The 19301-nt window shown below is 40.0% G+C and overlaps 1 protein-coding gene and 1 long non-coding RNA gene across 3 annotated transcripts in view; one reads left to right on the top strand and one right to left on the bottom strand.

Annotated features, from left to right (window-relative positions):
• ENPP6 (ectonucleotide pyrophosphatase/phosphodiesterase 6) overlaps positions 1–12242 on the top strand; it is a 27486-nt gene extending 15244 nt beyond the window's left edge. The window contains exons 5-8 of the mRNA XM_081926366.1: positions 2489–2668; positions 4314–4451; positions 8673–8796; positions 11994–12242. Coding sequence (XP_081782492.1) covers positions 2489–2668; positions 4314–4451; positions 8673–8796; positions 11994–12199 — 648 coding nt within the window. The 3' untranslated portion in view covers positions 12200–12242. The remainder of the gene's footprint in view (positions 1–2488; positions 2669–4313; positions 4452–8672; positions 8797–11993) is intronic.
• Positions 5502–19301, bottom strand: LOC309378358. Of its 2 annotated transcripts, none has more exons than XR_014172030.1 (3): positions 18880–19301; positions 8060–8141; positions 5502–5615 (listed from the first exon to the last, which is right to left on the bottom strand). It is a non-coding gene; the product is annotated as an uncharacterized lncRNA (long non-coding RNA). The 2 variants fall into 2 exon arrangements; XR_014172031.1 differs by lacking the exon at positions 5502–5615 and having other exon boundaries at positions 7109–8141; positions 18880–18992; positions 19100–19301.

The raw sequence follows: 19301 nt of genomic DNA, 5'->3' as shown, positions 1-19301 counted from the left end.
TCCACCTCTTCCAAGTTAAAAGCGACAACTAAGTGCCTGTCTTCAGGGCCCTTAAATTACCCAAGTCCTCAGGCTCAGTATCAGGCACCTTCAATTGTAACATCTACAACCCTTCCTCAGCCACCAACCCCATTTAAGCCAAATTGTGCTTTCCAACTAGCCACTAAAGGAGTCATCATAAAAAGGAAAGGGGGAAGAATCTATTTGCCCACTCCCCTGCCATTTGAGCACTGAGCAGAACTGGCAGAAGCCTCTGTCTGAAGTCTTGAATGTGAAACATTGGGGTGACTGGGTACATAGATTCACATGTTCCCTCAAAGAATGATTAAATCTACCATATTAAACTAGAAAATCAGTGGGCAAGGACTGCTCTGTTTTGCTTTCTTGGCATCCACTGACATTTTGCAGCTATGTAATAAATGTAGTAAGGGACGCGGGTGGCGCTGTGGGTTAAACCACAGAGCCTAGGACTTGCTGATCTGATGGTCAGTGGTTCGAATCCCCGCAACGGGGTGAGCTCCTGCCAACCTAGCAGTTCGAAAGCACGTCAAAGTGCAAGTAGATAAATAGGTACCGCTCCAGCAGGAAGGTAAATGGCGTTTCTGTGCACTGCTCTGGTTCGCCAGAAGCGGCTTAGTCATGCTGGACACATGACCCAGAAGCTGTATGCCGGCTCCCTTGGCCACTAAAGCGAGATGAGCGCCGCAACCCCAGAGTCGGTCACGACTGGACCTAATGAATGTAGTAAACGCATTTAGCGCGCATAACAGATTGATTCACGTCATCCAGATTACAGCATACAATAAGCATGAGCTAGCAAGATAAAACTGCAGCCTGCCTCCTCATCATTGTGGGAAGGTGGAAGCAAATTTAATTGATTCTGCAATAACTGCAAGGTTATTCTGTTGGATCTTTAAAAGCCTTTCATAGCTTGCAACCTACACACAGAGTATCCATCTGAACATTAAATCCACCAGCACTCCAATATTTCAAGACCTACACATATAAAATACTGCTCAGGAGGTTAGAATGAGTGCAAGTAGCAAAAGGGTTTTATGGTGTTGTTCCTGCTACTCCTCATTTTATGCTAGTCCATAGACTACTCGATTTAGCTTGGCAAGACATGGTTATATTTTAAAGAAACTATAAAGAATCAGAGAAAGTTAGTCTGCAAACCAAGAGGGTAGTAACTTAGTTGTGACTAACAGCAGAAGCAGATGTTAATCTCTCATTGTGCTACTTCTGAGGGAATATTTATTGTGCAGCCACAGGGAACCCACCAAAACCAGCCTCCCTCTGGCAAATGATCCCTGCTCTGGTAGGAATGTGTAGTCGCACAAGTATTCACTCAGAGAGGCTTGCCTTGCACCATCATTACATGTCTTTAGGCACCAGATAAAAACATTCCTCTTTACCCAGACCTTTAGCCATTAAATAATCTATGGCCTGTTAAAACTGGGTGAGGGGATGATTGTTATTATGATCATTTTATTATTATGCTGCCTGTTATGCTTTTTATTATGTTTTTATTATTGATGCTCTGTAAAATGTGTTCTTAATGATGTACACTACCCTGGGATCTTTTGATAAAGGGCAGGATAGAAATTGAATTGATGATGATGATGATGATGATGGTTTGGAACATCAAATTGTAAATCTCTACCGCTTCCAGCCATTGGCACCAAGAATGAGGGCCGGGGATGCAGAGACTTAGGTCATTTCCACATTACCTGTTTATTGTACTTGCACCTTGATTTGTTTGTGGAAAGTTTGCAGGGAGGCTAGACAGTTTTGGCTATTTATTGAATTCTGAATTGTTTGCAGGAAGGCTGTATGATGCTGCATCAAACAATTCAGTCCATTTCTCCATCACTTTCCTTATCCCCCAAAGCCCAAGCTTTTTGTGGGAAGTGGGTTGACTGTGCAAGACTGCCACACCAACTTTAACTGCACAACCTGAATTTGCCAGTATAGGAATGAATCCTACCCAAAAAACAGCACATCTGGAAGGGCCCTTACACTCAATGGTTGCATCCTCATCACAGTGTACAGTGGTACCTCAGGTTACATATGCTTCAGGTTACATACGCTTCAGGTTACAGACTCCACTAACCCAGAAATAGTGCGGCGGCAGCAGGAGGCCCCATTAGCTAAAGTGGTGCTTCAGGTTAAGAACAGTTTCAGGTTAAGAACGGACCTCTGGAACGAATTAAGTACTTAACCCAAGGTACCACTGTATAGCATGTATATTCCATCTCTAACTAGACCCATTTATTTCAATTTAAGTGCAATTTTCTCTGAATCAAGACTAGAATGTTATTTGATATCAGCCTCTTTTAAGCTTGGAATGGTGAAGGGATTATTCCCCCACAGCACATTTTCTTCTATCAGCATGGCAGGAATGGTGAATCTGCTTACCGAACTGAAAATGGGAAGTACATTGTGTATTTTTCCCAAGCTGCAATCACAGTCTTTACTATCTTGACAGGACAAGGGCCTGCAGAATGACCTGAATGTCATTCTTTTCTCGGATCATGGGATGACTGACATTTACTGGATGGAAAAAGTGATCGAGCTGAGAAATTGTATCAACATGAGCGATGTTATACAAGTAAAGGACCGAGGTCCTGTTGTAAGCCTGTGGCCAGCCAAGGAGAAGCAGTCTGAGGCAAGGGACCTTTTCTCTTTCCTTACCCACTTTGTGCCAATCAGGGCTTTTTCCCTCTTTCCTGTACCGCTTAACACCCAGTTCTGCTGCTTGGCCTCCACACTCGGGCGTTACTTGTGCATTCACAGGAAAGAACCTGGTCCTAGTACATTATTATTATTATTATTATTATTATTATTATTATTATTATTATTACAGTTGTACCTCAGTCGAACGTTCCGGCTCCTGAATGATCGAAAACCAGAAGTGAGTGCTCTGGTTTTCGAACTTTCTTTTGGAAGCCGAACATCGGATGGCTCTTCCACAGCTTCTGATTGGCTGAAGGAGCTTCCTGCAGCCAATCAGAAGCCGCGCTTTGGCAAATCAGAAGCCGCGCTTTGGTTTCTGAATGTTTCGGAAATTGAACGGATTCTGTTCGACTTTAGAGGTACGGCTGCATTATTATTTTATTTTATTTATTAAATTTGTATACCGCCCTATACCCATAGGTCTCAGGGCAGTTCACAAGATAAAAATCACAAAATAAAAACCCGAAATAAATAATGAAATAAATAAAACAATCGAAAGAACAAAACAAAAACAGCCCAATAACCCCCTGAAGGTCTACTGAAGGTGAAGAACCTAGACTAGGAAGAATTACACGTCGTCTGCTAGCGTCCTACAGTCATGCATCGTAGCCCTAAGGCAGGCTTCCTCAACCTCGGCCCTCCAGATGTTTTTGGTCTACAACTCCCATCATCCCTAGCTAGCTGGACCAGTGGTCAGGGAGGCTGGGAACTGTGGTCTCAAAACATCTGGAGGGCCGAGACTGAGGAAGCCTGCCCTAAGGGAATGCTGGTATAGTGCCCTTAACAAACTAGGCTCAGCCTAAGAGATTGGTCCATCCTTTATGCATCATCATGACCTCTGAATCACCTTCCCATCAATAGGTCAGATTTTATCAGCAGGGTCTACATGTCACTTTAAACTACAGTTGAGCTTAACTGAGGCATAAAGGCTGGCGCATGGAACAAAAAGTGGCCACTTGGCTCCTTCCTGTGCCTTCTGCTGCCATAATGCTACCAGCCAAGCCGTAGTTTGGCCACGTAATGTGTACAAAAATGCACACACTATGGCAAAGGGTGCACAAAAACGCATATTCATGAAAATAACATACAAAAATGCATTACATTAGGGAAACAGGATTTGCAAAATTGTGTGCGCAGTATTAGGCAAAATTCACTGACATTTTTTTGTAATAGTAAATTGATGTGGATATGTGGAGAACTGAAGAAAAATTAGAACTTGAGAAACCGAGTTCGCCAGTCACCATTTCCAAGTAAATGTGCACAGGACTGCAACCTTAATATGTTTCAAAATATTACTACCTAGCTTTGTGACTGGCTGAGCTAGGAATGCAAATACATTATTTCTCAGCAAGATGGGGGAGCAGAAGTCTAATTTCCCCTCCTTTAATTATATCCAAGCTCAATATTTTAAAAGAAATATTTTTCATGGGATTTTCTGCACAAGTTAGTAAGCCCACAGTGTTCCCATAACAGCTGTTTTTAAAAGGCCATATATCTTAGGGCAGTGTGATGCTAGGGCAGTCCATGCTAGCAATTATGATGTGCATTGAGGCTTAATAGCTTTTCTTTCTTTGCAGGTATACAACAAACTGAAAAATGTGCCACATATGACAGTTTACAGGAAAGAGGATATCCCTGCTCGATTTTATTATAAAGAAGGGAAATTTGTCTCTCCTTTGACACTTGTCGCTGAAGAAGGATGGTTCATAGTGGAGGTAAATCATCTGTGTCAGGGCTATATAAGTTGTGACCCATCAAACAGAAGACAGGCATGAATAGTGGCCTGTCTGGTGCTTCATAAGTCCTCTGTTTTTTTGTTTTTGTTTTTTGCTCTATAGCAAAACCAGGAAGTTTAATAAGACCCTTGTGGGCCACCATACATGGTTGATATGCTTTATTTCGCTTGTTGGGTCATAGGTTGTACTGACAGTTTGTATGAGTCGTTTTAAACTAAGGCTGTGTTTCAATATAACCATATTTGGAAGAAAATTAAAGTTAACATATACTGTTTGAAAAGCTGAAATCACATTTTCATTTCAGGAATATACGGATATATTTATATCTATTTTAATTAACTGGTTTATTCTAAAATTATTTTCACAATATCTAGTACAGGGTGGATTAGCATTTTACATTAAATGTTTTCTCTCTCTAAATGTTAGAAACTTTGCTGATACTGGTAAGGTTCTTCTGGAGTAAGTATGTCTCTTCCTACTCTTAATTTTTTATTGTTTCTAGCTTTTGAGAATAGCTTTCCACTATACCAGTTGTTCCTGAACCACTTTCATTATTAACAGAACAGAATTTCAAAAATGGCTTTTTATTATATAGCGAATAATTGATTTTTAATTTCCTCCCTATCAAAGGGACTGTAAAATGGCTGCCAAACCTATCAAATATTATATTCAATATATTTTTAAGGTGTTATTGTTGAAAATGTCTCAGCAACTCAAAATGTTTTCTTCTTCTTCTTAACTGCTCCATCTCACATCATTTTGGAAAGGCATAAGCAGAACACAGATGTCAGAAATGTCTTTGTCATGTTAGTCATCTGCACCATTTTGCATACAATCAGATCTCATTTTTAAGCTTCCTACCATATAGAACACCTACAGGTGTAATGATTTTCCTGGCTTGAGAAAATCTTCAATTCTACATCTGGTCCTAAATTATAGCCCAGTGGTTAAATTCACTTTGATTTCTTGGGTAACCCTCAAACTGTGGGTAGCACATAATTCTTGGTGTGGGGAGAGGGTGTCTAGTCTTGCTGCTGAGCAACTATGTGCAGAGCTCAGTGGAGTGGGAGGCCAACCAACCAGAAGAGACTCTGAGGTGTACTTGCCTGGAAGGAGAGTCAGCATCCAAAGTCAGGTCCAGTCCTGGGGTCAGGCAAACAGCAATCCATGTGATCAGATAGTCCAGGGATCAGGGAATCTGATGATCGGGGGTCAAGACAAGCAGGAAGCAGCAAGGTTGGGCCATGAACTGCAAGTGTTGTTACCAGCACCTGACTGCTGCTGGAAGCTCTGCTTAAGAAAGCTGACACCAGCTGGTTCTCATCAGTGCCTCCTCTTCTGTGTCGTTGAAGGCTGATCAGCTGCAGGTGGAGACTCTCCACCTTCAGGCTGCTGTTCAGCAGGCAAAGCTGACTCCTGGCCCATGACAGAGGGGCTGACAGTCTTCCAGATGTGGGAAACATGGTATAGTTGAATGCAGTTTTGCAGCTCACAAGAGAAACAATAGTGTGCAAAATGAAAGTAAAATTTTAAATCTTTTTAGTAAAAGTGTGTGATGATGCGTGTGCCTACTTTAACAGATTGTCAGCATATCATCCGCCATTTTGGATACACACACACACACACACACACACACACAAACACATTTAAAAATTACAAAAGATTAAAATAAAACATAGTTTACATGGTCCAGGCACACCAGCTGTAGGGGGAAGTTGGTAGAGCACCTCAGCCAGCTATCTTGTTCCAGTTTGTCTGTATCACCCATTACTGTCTCTTTTGGCCAACTGCCCAAAGCAGAGTTCATTAGAAGCTGGTTGACACCAGGAGAGCAGTCAGGCCTAGAAGTCTTCTAAAATAAATAAAGCTGAATTTCCAACTCAAGACTATTTTAAACTTGGTTGCTGTGGTTCTTATTATGATTGTCCTGTTAGAGGACTCCAACGCGGAAACATAGCTGATTTGGTAGGTGTCTCCTTTCTTGCTCACCATGCCATATTCCTTCCAAAAAGTAGTAGGGGCTGCCATGAAAACAATGGCCTTACACACATCTGGAGAGCTGTCAGAACTGATTTATGATTTGTTACTTTTTATTACTTCCCAACAAAATATAGGTACAGTTACCTTGGGTTTGGGTCCTGCCAGTGACAAATATGCAAAACTTGAATGTCACTGGCATGACACATTATCACTTGTGTTGGATTTTAGGCTTATACAGTGGAGAAATGCATGATTTCTGCTACACACAGTTGCAGCATAAAATCTGCCACTGCTTCCAGTGATGGGGGTATTCAAATTCCCCTTCCTGTATGAGTGATGCCAACAAGAGTGAGCAATTGCTCGATCCAAAGAATGATGCCCTTCCAATTTATAGCTTCAGTGAATTTGAGCTAGTAACACAATAAACTGATGCTGGAATCCCTTTTGATTTTTATCTGCTTCTATTTATGATGAGAATCCTTGCCTGTCAGCACTGTAGTCATTAAAAAAATAAAAACCTTTAAAAACTCAGGAGCCCCTTGAGTATCCATACATTTCTCTGTATTTAATAGTCAGCAGATGTACTAGATAATTGAACAATTCTAGCTGACAAATTAAATCTGTTTCCTTTTCTCTATCTATTTTTACTGACAGCACTCAGAGTGAACAAAGGGGGGAAAATTGGCTCCCCCTTCTAACTCCAGAGCCCCTTTACACCGCTGCTCTGTTTATTTCATTTCCAGGCTGTCAGTGGTCTGCACAACGTCTACCACGTTTGCTAGCATTAACCTATGGCCTGCCAAGTCTTACATAATTTGTAAAATAGTCTTATGCCAGCATGACATAACTTGTTAAACCTTTCAAAATTTGCTAGACGTTGCTGTTGGCTCATCTAGCAGCGTATCAAAACTAATAAATCAAAAGTGCCCTCTGCTCAGGTCCACGTATGAAGAAAATGCCTATCAGTGCCTGTTGAGAATGAAGTCCAAAAGCACAGCAACTTTCAGTACATAAAATCAAACATATTGAATGTATGGGATAATACATTCAAATGTATTATAGTTTTTCTTATTAAACTAATATGTCACCACAGTAGTTCAGCTAAGGTGGAAGTCAAAAAACAGGGCCAGAGTTATCAGAATGACAATGGAAAATGGGGACTGTGTTAGTGAAGCATACATTCCTGTAAAAGAAGGATCAAAGCCAGCTCTTCTCAAAACCATTGCTTGCTGCAGCTGTTGTGGCTGAAGTGATAAACCACAGTTTATTGTTTAAAGGTGAATGTGCCGTGTGCTGGTGCACAGGGCTAAAATTGGGCCACTTTTCTCTTTCCCATTTCTGCTCCAGTATTTGGCTTAGCATTATGTCCAAACTTGGACTCATAGGTTGTATCTCTCTCTCAAAAAAACAACAACCCATAAGTTATAATCAAAGTTTGTTCTTGGCTTACTGGTACAGTAGTGTTTTGTTTGGTGGGAGAGAAACAAAGGCTTAATTGTGGTTTAAAAGATGCAGAATACAGAACAGAACTCTATAGTATGGGGGTTCATGGGGTAGCTGGAAGAGATACCAAGGCCTTTTCTTAAATTTCCTTGATGCTTACTCACAAATATCTCCTTGATAGACGAGTCATCCTGAATTGTTTTCGCAATCATGGATGTAGCTTGGAAGGATGTCTGAGCTTTCTTCCTGCTCTTTGAAAAGATGAGGGCAGTCACTTCATAAAACACTACTGACCTGTTTGTGTTAATATAATATTGTGTAATGGTATTTAATCTATATCAACTAAATGACCAGTTAAACCCATTTACACAGGGCTCTCATCTAGGATGCCCTTCATATTTTTTATTTTACCAACCCTATGTCTATGGAGGACTAAATTGCAGTGCTAAATTAAAACTAGCATGGCAATCCTATACAGTATGCACACTTATCTAGGGCATGTCTCACTGAACATGGGACTTATTTCTGAGTGGGCATGCACAGGATTGTGCTTCAGCTCTGTATTTGTAGTGCTGTATGACTTTTTTCAAAACAATTAAATACAATTACTTAATTTAATGATTCCATTCTTTAAATCCATTCATCTGGATGATCACCTTTACTTGGAAGGAAGTTTAATTAGTTTCACAGTGGAACTTCTTCTCAATAACTATGTTCAGCACTGAAGCCTGAGACGTGTAACACACTCATGTTAAACAGAATTTCTTTCCCCTACAGAGCAAAGAAAAGCTTCCATTCTGGGAGAATGGAACTGGAAAAAGAGATGCCTGGCAGAATGGATGGCATGGCTATGATAATGAACTGGTGGATATGAGAGGATTCTTCCTTGCATATGGGCCAGGTAGGTCAACTGGAGAAGTAGATAATCACCCTATTCCTTCCTTGCTTGCAACAGATGCAGTTTTTGGTGCTCTCTGTTGAGTGTATGTGGACAGTAGTTAATTGTGCAGATTCAGTCTTTCTGCTACAACAAGTGTGGAGAACCTGTGGCCCTCCAGATGTTATTGGACTCCAACTCCCATCAACCTCAGCAAGCATGGTCAATGGCCGAAGACAATGGGAGTTGCAGTTTAGCAATGTCTAGAGGGCCTAAGGTTCCTCATGCTGTGCAAATGAAGCAGAAACAAGAGTTACTCTACTTCCAACTTCTATGCCTTGTTTTAAACTGCTTGGGAAAATAGCATATAACTTGCCTTACCAGCATATTTCCAGCGACTTTGTTAAAATATATTGTCCTAGCCATTATGAACTACATAAGGGAGCACAACTAATAAAATGTCTTTCTGTTTAAAGAGCACAGTGTAAATCTTGCATAATATGGAATTTTATTTAAATCCTAATCCTAAATCTGTCACGAGCCAGAGCAACATACACAGTATTTTTTATAAAAATATTTATAAAAAAAATAAACCACAGTGGTTTCCAACAATATGAAATCCTAAAAAGTTAAAAGCAAGTTAAAAACCAAAAGAATTAAAAACAAGCATCAGTATACCATTGTGAGGGGTGTACTCTTTATTACTTGCAAAGGCCTGGTGGAATAGAAAGGTTTAAAAGTTGGCACAGAAGGTGCCTGCTGAATCTCTATTGGCAGGGTCTTCCACAAGACTGGGCTGATGACACTAAAGGCTCAGTTTCTCAATGCTGTAAAATTATTTCCTTTCCCCACCCTGCAGAATAGGGAAATATTTATTTTGTTTAATAATACAATACACAGACATTGCAGTTTAAAGTAAACCTGTTAAGTACGGTAGGTCTGTGTAAGCCGCCACTCAAGGATATATATTATAGTTAAAGGCAATTTTCTTTTTGAAAATTGAAAGCTTTTGAAAGCTATGATAATTGTGCTGGGTTGAGAGGTTGCCAGTAGTCTGAGATTTCATCAGCTACATTGGATGTTCTTGAGTAATATTGGCAGAAGGAAACATTTAGCTGTGCCCCCCTGTGTTTATCAAAAGTCTGGCTTGTCGTGAACTGTTTTTGCTCTTGGAGTTGCAAATTTTGGACCCCTCTGCCTACAGTCAAGGCTCTGTGTACTTTTTATTGTGTTAAAGGAAAAATAATCCATCATTCAAACCTTACAAAGAAATTATCTCTCTCCACTCACAGTAAACCAGGAGCAATTTTTCAAACATTTCACCTTGATCCCATCCTTAAACTATTCATGTTACTTGTCTGTTATCAGAGGAGTATCTTTATTTGTGAAAGCATTGAAAACCAGCTTTTGTTGGAGAAATAAGTTCTTTCTACTGAACTCAACAAAAGTATTCCAAGCAGTACTTTTTGATTTCCTGGAACCAGAGCAATTCAAAATTATTCAAGGCTAAGATGAAGTCTCACGGTCTGTTCTTTGTCTGTTAAGCATATTCAGTCCAAAATACATCCAAAGTCATCTCCCCCTCACAGAATGGGGTGGATAAGGTTCATTATTTCCTCAACTGGTATAAAAAAGGGCTATATCACCAGCAACATATTCAACTGTCTTTGATTTAACCATTGTGAAAAACCACATCCTATAATTATAATTGGGAGGACTGAATTGGTTCTTTATTATCAAGTAGGACCCAAACACAAAATGGTAAAAATCATGTGGGCGTGCATTTATATATATTCTTGCTATGTTATCTCAGCGTCTTACATAGGAACATAATGCCTTATATTGATTCAGACCATTGGTCCATCTAGGTCAACAGACCCTCTCTGAGGTGTTAAGATTGGTAGTTCCTGCCAACCTAGCAGTTTGAAACCATGCCAGTGCAAGTAGATAAATAGGTACCACTGCGGTGGGAAGTTAAACAGCATTTCCGTGCACTCTGGCTTCCTCCCTGGTTCCCATTGTGCCAGAAGCGGTTTAGTCATGCTGGCCACATGACCCAGAAAGCTGCCTATGGACAAACGCCGGCTCCGTTGGCTTGAAAGCAAGATGAGCACCGCAACCCCAGTCACTTTGGACTGGACTGAACCATCCAGGGACTCTTTACCTACCTTAACCTTACCTTGTTGTAAGCTGAAAATGCAACTCTTTACCTAGGCCTTTGACACCTGAGAGATATACTTTAGGACCCACTATATTCTCTTGATTGTCATTTGTTTTACCTAAATCATGGTGAAGAGAAGGGATCTTAATCATATTATTATCTATACTGGCTGGCAGCAGTTCTTCAGGATCTTTGGCAGTAGGCCTTCCCAGGGCCAGCCTGGTGATGCTCGGAATTGAAACTGCAAAATAGATGCTTAACAACTGAGCTGTAACTGTTCCCCATACCTGGACATACTATGGTGGGAAAAGGAAGTAAAACATAATGGAGCAAATATCTCAAAAGCAAATGTTAAGGTTATCAAGAATCCGAACAGAGCTAATGTGGCACGACGGCCATATATGGAGAAATGGAACATACAGTCAAAATTACTTTGCAGAAATAAGCCTTAGCTGGATTCCGTCCCAAACTGATCCAGGATGGCAAGGACTGCAGCAGAGTTGTTACTGTGAAATTCATCCAAATTGGATCCTTCTGCTAGTGGGAAAAGTAAACAGCGGCATAACCTGAAGTCAAGATCCAGGGATGTGATTAAAGGCAAAAGAACAGTGGGTAGCAGACAATGCCAAACGCAGAATACAAGATACCAAACCAACAATAAAATGTTGCTTAAACAATACTTTTGGAAATACCCACACCTGCTCACAGTCAGCAAGATCCAGTCATTAGGTTAGGAGGTTCTTCCATGTTCTCTCAGATCCTCTGATATTGGACCAGAGGGCCGATTCACGACATGCACTAATAACTGTGCAGTAGTGACTGAAAGCAACTTCACATTGAGGCTGACTAACTGGTATAGTAAGCCTTCATGAGAGTACTATGGGGAGAAGTGAACATTTAAATGTGGACCATGCTTGCTAACTTTTGTTTGTGTTGCTAAAGGCTTTCTGACCTCATGCAAAAGCGAGGCAAACGTTAAATTTCAGGTGATATTAATTTAGCTTGCAGCATTGCAAAGTACGCTACTGATCTAAAATGCCTCATTGTCATTTTGTTTCAGATTTCAAGTCTAACTTCAGAGCCGCGCCAATCAGATCAGTTGATGTTTATAATGTCATGTGCAAGGTTGCAGGAATACAGCCATTGCCAAACAATGGGTCCTGGTCGAGAGTGCAGTGTATGTTAAAAAATAATGCCAGTTTGGCACCATCATTCCAGTGGAGCAGCTCTGTGCTGGCACTACTTCTGTTTGTATTGTTTGTATAACAGATCTTGTTACTCCAGTCCCAATACAATGTCAGTCAGTGTGTCCAGTCTTTTTTTTCCATTCGTCATTTGAATAGCAGTAGTAACAGAATGCTGTCTGGGGGAAGATTATACATATGCATTTCTAAAGCATCAAACCCAGCTTCACATGTTTATAGGCACTAAGATACATTATGTAAGCTCCTAGTTCTGGGGCATGCACTACCAATGAGGGAAAGAAGGAACATTTTCGATGGTATTCGTCTCCAGGTCCCTAACCAGCCTTTAGGTGAAACAAGCACATGCTTAAGACTAAAAGGTCTACACAAAATCTAGCCATTTTGGTCCTAGAAGTCTTCCTGGCTTTGCATTTATCTACATGTAGCAGGTATATGGAAAGCTCCATTTGCTGACTAGACAGCCACCCCCACTTAGGCAATCCCTTAAGCCAGTTGTGGGCACAATTCAGGCTCGAAGGATCTACTCCACTTGTATCCCCACCTTTAAATCAAGATCCATCAACCTGAGCCTGGTACAAAAGACTCTGAGCTCAGCGTAGGACCAGAACTGAACTGACCTTAGAGTCCTTCCACAAAAGAGATCCATGGTTTACTACTACCCTCCCCATTGGGTCCCCACCCCATTTAATGCTTAATTTGTGTTACTATTGACCAGCTAGGAACAAGATGTACCTCAAATTATCCAGAGATCTACCACTTGAGCCATACTTCTCCATAGGCACCAAGCATTTGTTTCGAAACCAATGATGCTTTACTTGTCTATGGCCTTCCCTGCATTTCTGCTTTAAGCTGAAGACTTTGGCATTTGGCACTGTAATGGTAAACATTTAGATCAGACAAAGGCTCCTTGGTTTTACCAGAACTTAATGGCAATGCCACTCAGCTTCAGATAAAAGTTCTAGGTGCTAGTTTTCTATCCTGGCATGGAAGTTATCTCACAAATGTCACAAGTCACTTCTTCATTCCTGTTCTGTGCTAATGCTGCAGATCGGTATGATTTTATTTAGCTTTAGCTTTCTTTAAAATATTTCCAGTGGGAAATAAAATAAAGAGTCCCTATTCTTTGGAAGTCAGGTAACCAAATTTAAAATGTGTTTCCAACTTACCGTAACCTAATGCCAGAGCAACCATGTGTGATTAGCATTTCCTTGCATTAAGGTCAGATAATTGAGGTTTTACTGTCTAGAAAAGGGAGAGATGCCAAGCCCTTCCTCTCTTCTAAAGAGATAAGAGTGCATTCGCTCACCATAATTGCAAGAGAAAAAATTCCCTTAACAGCTTGAAACACCAGTGTGAATGTTAAAAGCAACTTTTGAAAAATTCTATGTAAAATTAAATTTTCAAAGATTAAATATTCAAAATTCTTCATAGCTTTGGCTTCTTTAAACAGAAGATGTATCAAGGATTACAACCATGCACGAGCCTCTGCATGTCTCTGTCACATAGACACAGATATTAACCCTGACAGAAGAGTTCTGCAGTAACTGGTAAACCTTTATGCAATTTTTTAAAGTTCAAGTGAACCATCAAATCCATTCGAAGGGAAAATAAGTAAAAGAAAAACAGTCTTTTGTTACCAAGCTATTGAGTATACAAGGCAATATAGTTCTTTCTAAGCATTTGCAGTAGCTGGGGAACAAGCATCTATTGTTTAAAAGTCTGTGTCATTCATTAATAGACCAGGCACTTTGAATTCTTTGGAGCACTCTCCATGCCTCACCACTAATAATAATAATAATAATAATAATAATAATAATAATAATAATATTTCAAAGCCATCACAAAAATTACTGAATTGCAAGTCAATTTTTCAAGAAGATACCCAAACAGGAAGCACTAGGATATGCAAACAGTACAGAAGTCCTTTGTATTCTTGTGAACATTTTTTTTGGTATACTTTGCCTTTCATCTTCTTCAAACTTGAATACATTTGTGCCATCCTATATATGTTTACTTAGCAGAAAGCCCCCAAGTTCAACAGGGCTTACACCCAAGTAAGTGAGATCACAGAATGGCACCTTTTGTTTTCTATATATACAACGCGAATTTAGCATAACACTCCATTCATAACAGCTGAATTATCCTGGTTTGCACCAGAAGGGATAGAGTTTTGAACTGAACCATTATTGTATCTGTATAGAAAAGAAGTGCCTTTATTGACTGATGCTGAGCCTCTTCCACAGTAATTGTGGTGGGACAGAGTTTTAAATATGTTCCCAGTTTAATGGGTGGGGGGTTGTGCAAATAGATACAGCATGATACCTCACTAACATGCACCGCAAAGATATCAGTCATTCATAATGGAAACAGAGAAGTAGCTATTCTTCATGTTGAATGACCTTAAGAGGAATGATTGAACCACTCAGTATTTTTGGGTCTTTTGTACTGATTGATGTTATACTTTTTTTTAAAGTCAGAGATGTGCACTGCAACATTCTAATGTGTACATAGCACAATTTGATGTGTTTTTTTAACGTATAGATAGGGTAGGAATGGGGGCAGGGTTTAAAGAAACAGTGAGTGATGTTTGGAATACTGGTAAACAATAGACTAATATTAAAAAAGCAGCAAGATCTTTATATCTACAGTATAACGCATTATTGCAAATACAATATGTTTACAAAAAAGCACTAAACAACTTGGTCTAATTGTGAAATCAAGGCAACCAGCTTTTTTAAAATAAAGAAAACACCCAGTATCATAATCACAGCAGGTGGCGGGGGGGGGGCAAGTTAACACTTTCCTTCCCTGCTGTACTCCTGATGAAATAAAATTGGTTCCTCTGAAGCTACTATTTGCACCAGAAGGGAATCTTCCATTAGGCTAATGGGGGGAGAAAGGGTCCTCCCATGAAAAATGAAGTGATTTTCATCCGGATCACTGCAGGGGAGGAAAAAGTCTTCCTCCTTGCTATGATAACGATGATGATGAGACCCCCCCCCCCCGAAAAAAATATCTGAGCTGATATTTGAATTATTAAAAAATCAGGCATCTGAAGTGTAAAGATACATTTAGCATCACTTCTACTTTGACCCTCAGTGGTAGGGTTTTTCCTTCCCCTTTATAATTTATGCACTGCTTGATTGTTATAAAACCTGTTAGTGGTTTACAAGAAATATTAAAAATTGGTTACCAAGTTTTGATTTAAAACTTTCTGGTACATGGGTGTGGCCAGGAGCCAGAGTTTAGGGCAAGTTTAGAGGCAGAGTCTGGCAAATTTCAGAGCACTGTACAAGGAGGTAGAAGGAGTAGCAAAAGCTGTCTGTTAATTCTGGTGTTGGCAGTTATGGTAGGCTTAGCTTGTCTGAGCATATCCAGAAAAGTGGGTGTCAGAGCAATTGCCACTTCCATGCTACTGTGTTTCTCTGTCACCTGCTTCCGATTCCCAACCTCTCTCAGTACAATATAGCCTATGAAGTGTGACCACAGAAGAACCACACATGTCCCCTGCTGCAGTCTTGCATGAGCTGGCATGTAAAACAGCTTGCTGTTCATCTAGCTTAGTATGCGTGTAGGTGAAGCATGCACACTAATAATGTAAAGATCCCTCTGCAACTTTTCTTCTATTTTTTGGAAGCGATCTGCCAATATTTGCAGCATCTACACAAATAATTCTGGCACCTTGCCCAGAGATCAAATGCGGATTCCACCCCCCACCCCCCGCTTTTCGTTTTTTTCTTTCTGGTTGGCTACCCTACTTAATAGAAAAGATATTGTCAACAGTGTTGGAGGGTTATTCTGATTATTCACCAGCTTAATGAATCATAGCTGTGGTTGTTTTTTGTTTGTTTTTTGTTTTGTCAAACAAGGACATAAAGGTGGAAAATGAGAAATAACTTAAGTTAACCTAAGTCTTTACAGTACAATTAAATTTTGAATCTTTTGTCATTTCCTTTCCATGGCGTGTATTAGCTCTACAGCTGTATGAAATGAACAAGTTGAAAATGCTTGAGTGCAGCAGCGGGGGGGGGGGGGGGGTAGCGGCAAAGGCTTTGCTCTGTTTTAAATAGAATTGTAGACACTGTGCTCATTTTATAATCAAATTCTAAAAGTATATCTGCACATCCCCAATTGTAAAAAACAGGGTAGTGAACATTGTTATCCATTTCCCACCTCACAATAACGCTGAATGGTAGGTTTGTGTGTGTAACTCTCCTCCCCATCAAAGAATCAGAAGAAACCTTCAAACCCCACCTTATTTAAAAAAAAAAAAAAACAGGAGGGGGGCATTGGTAAACACAAGGGGGATGCTTGAGGGCACCCTGCTTTTGGTAATGAAAGCTGCATTAGGTCCTGAAAACAACAACAATATATTGCTTACATATATGCATGTATGTCAGGCTAATGCTCAGAGACAAGATGAGAATTTCCTTGCTTATTGTATAGCTCTACTTCCCTTTTTTTTTACCTCAGAGCTCCCTCTTCTGGCCTTACTTAGGCCTACCCTTCTATATTTAAAATTCAAATACTGTACATTTAAAGTTAACACACAAAGAAAGGTTTCTCTCTTTGATAAAAGCAGTCTGAAAAGCAATACTCTACTGTAGTTATTCTTCTCTTGGCACCAACATGCTTTTAGAGAGGGGGAGAGGATAACAACATGAAGAGACTGGAAGCACTGCCAATATGAGATATAACAGGGAAGTGGACTCTGACTGGCTGCTTATAACAGTTCAAGAATGGTCACTGTCTGGTTTCAGCAGTTTATTTTTAAGGAACTAGAGCAGGCTTCCTCAACCTCGGCTCTCCAGGTGTTTTTGGCCTACAACTCCCATAATCCCTAGCAAGCAGGACCAGTGGTCAGGGATGATGGGAACTGTAGTCTCAAAACATCTGGAGGGCTGAGGTTGAGGAAGCCTGGCATAAAGTAATGTGTTCTCATTATTAATGCATTATTCTGTAGGAGACCTAAAATTAAATGACAAATACAAAATCATCATACTTATCTCATTTCCTAATGAAAATAAACAGGGATCATGGCATTTGGGCATAGGTATATTCTATGAAGAACCAAGAGTATCAGGTATAGTAATATTTGGTCAAGGCAAGCAAGAGCATAATTTACTTTCTAACATGCAGAAAACCAGGCATACTTAAAACGGGGGCTGGGGGTGGAAGTTTCAACTTGGTTGGAAAGCAGTGATTATACATGAAGGGGGAAAGCCGGACTATTTGAAGTTTGGAAAAGAGGCATTAAGAGCAATTGAGTGAAGCCAGTGATAACATCACTCATCCAAGTTACGTCTTCCAATTCTTTATATTTAATGCATACTGAGATGGATTTGGGGCTGGTTCACACAGTGCCTCAACATGTTAGGCTGCATAAATTGCAGAGCATATGAGTGAGCCTTGGGCTTAAGCAACCTCCTCTTGAATGTGAAAATGGGGCCTACATGTCTAGGCTCAACTAAGGCATCTATTCACTGTTAAGAAGAAATGGATGCATAATGTTTACTGGACCTGGTATAAACATGAGTATGCGGAGGGTATACTTATGTATGAGTATACATATGGCACTCAAATGTTATTGGAAATGTGGGAGGGCCTTTGTGAAGGAAATATGTGAACATACTTTCAATACACAGAACTATGGAACTGCAGAATGTGTTCTTTCACTGAGTTTATTCTTCTAACTTTCTAAATTACTAGCTGCTCCTTTTCTTTAATAGACACACTGCTCTCAATACACTTTCACTCACATAATTTTTCCACATTTCCCGCATTTATTCAAACTTTAAACTGTTGCCCTTTTAACATAACTTTTTTGTCCTTTTATGGACCATTGTCTGCTGTGTATCCCTTTGGAACATGTTCCCTTCTGTCCAATGCAATTCAGTCTGTTTTAGGTAAGGCCCCCCCCCCCAGTTTTTCTGTTACTCTCAACTGTCCTCCTGCTACCCAGATTCAAATGGAGGTGAATGAAATGCTCACTTTGAATGCATTCTCTTCAGCTTCCCTCATTGCAATTTTTGAGGCGAAATCATTTCCCACCTAATTTTACCAATGTAGCTAAAACCATAATTTTTCTTCATACTGCTGAGGTTCCTGTTGCCCCTCCCTGCTGTTCTCTTCCCTTAAAGCACTTTTCCGGTCCACCTCACAAAGCAGTTTACATAAAATTATAAAAAAACAGTAAGCATCAATCAAACAAAAAAGGCAACTGTTTTTGTTTTGAAGGTGCTTATCTTCTTATTTCCTGTTTCCCTCAGGGCAAGACTGTTCTATGTGGTGGCAGTTAGTAGAGGTAGGTAGAAGGGCAGCCCTAAGAGCTGCATGGTGGTAGCTCTCCAAAATGGCTCCTACATCCATATGGGACCCCACAGTTTACAAAAGGAGTCATAACAAACCTTGCACTGACAAGGGTATTAGTTGTCTCTCATTGAATAGATAATGTGTTTGGGCAACACAGAGCTAGAATAACTCAATGAAGTGATTTAACAGAAGCCACATCTTCATGGCATGAAATATGAGAGGAAAAAATACATGACTCAACTAAAGCTAACGAGATAAGTCACCCATAAGGGAAATAAACAAGTTCGGGAAAACATTGTGTTCTATAATGATATTTTATAAAACCAAAAGCTAAAACGTGTTGTTATTAATGACAAACAGGATGTTTGTTTTTTGATATTTTGTAGTTTCATAAAGATATCACATACTTGAGGGAAAGGGATTCCTTACCTGCAAATCTCTGAAGATAAACAAGAGTGTCCATCACAAAATGGTGTCTGTACACACAGTGAAAAGAGTGTCACTGTTTTTGTTCTAAAGTTATAGGTCACAAAGGTTAATTCCTGTAAATATAGAAAGTTGTGTCAAGTGCACCCGTACCTACAACAGTAGGGTCCAATTCGATACTAAGTCATCCATCCATCCAAGCACATTGCTAGATTTTACTTACTGACAAAGACTGGGTTCAAATGAATGACAGCAGCAGCTGCCAAATGTGCTGAGTGGATCACATTCCATCCCAGTCCAATATTTTTTCATTACTGGAAGCAGCCTGTTAAGAAGTCAACACAAAAGAAAAAGGGAACAGAATATCTCCAAAGGGAGGTAGAAAAACAAACAAACACATCATTGAGCTTAAACTCTCAGTCGGT

Source organism: Podarcis melisellensis (genome assembly GCF_964234715.1).
Source record: "Podarcis melisellensis genome assembly, chromosome: 9".
Taxonomy (NCBI): domain Eukaryota; kingdom Metazoa; phylum Chordata; class Lepidosauria; order Squamata; family Lacertidae; genus Podarcis; species Podarcis melisellensis.
The sequence above is the reverse complement of the archived record's forward strand: the minus strand, read 5'-3'. Positions and strand labels throughout refer to the sequence as shown.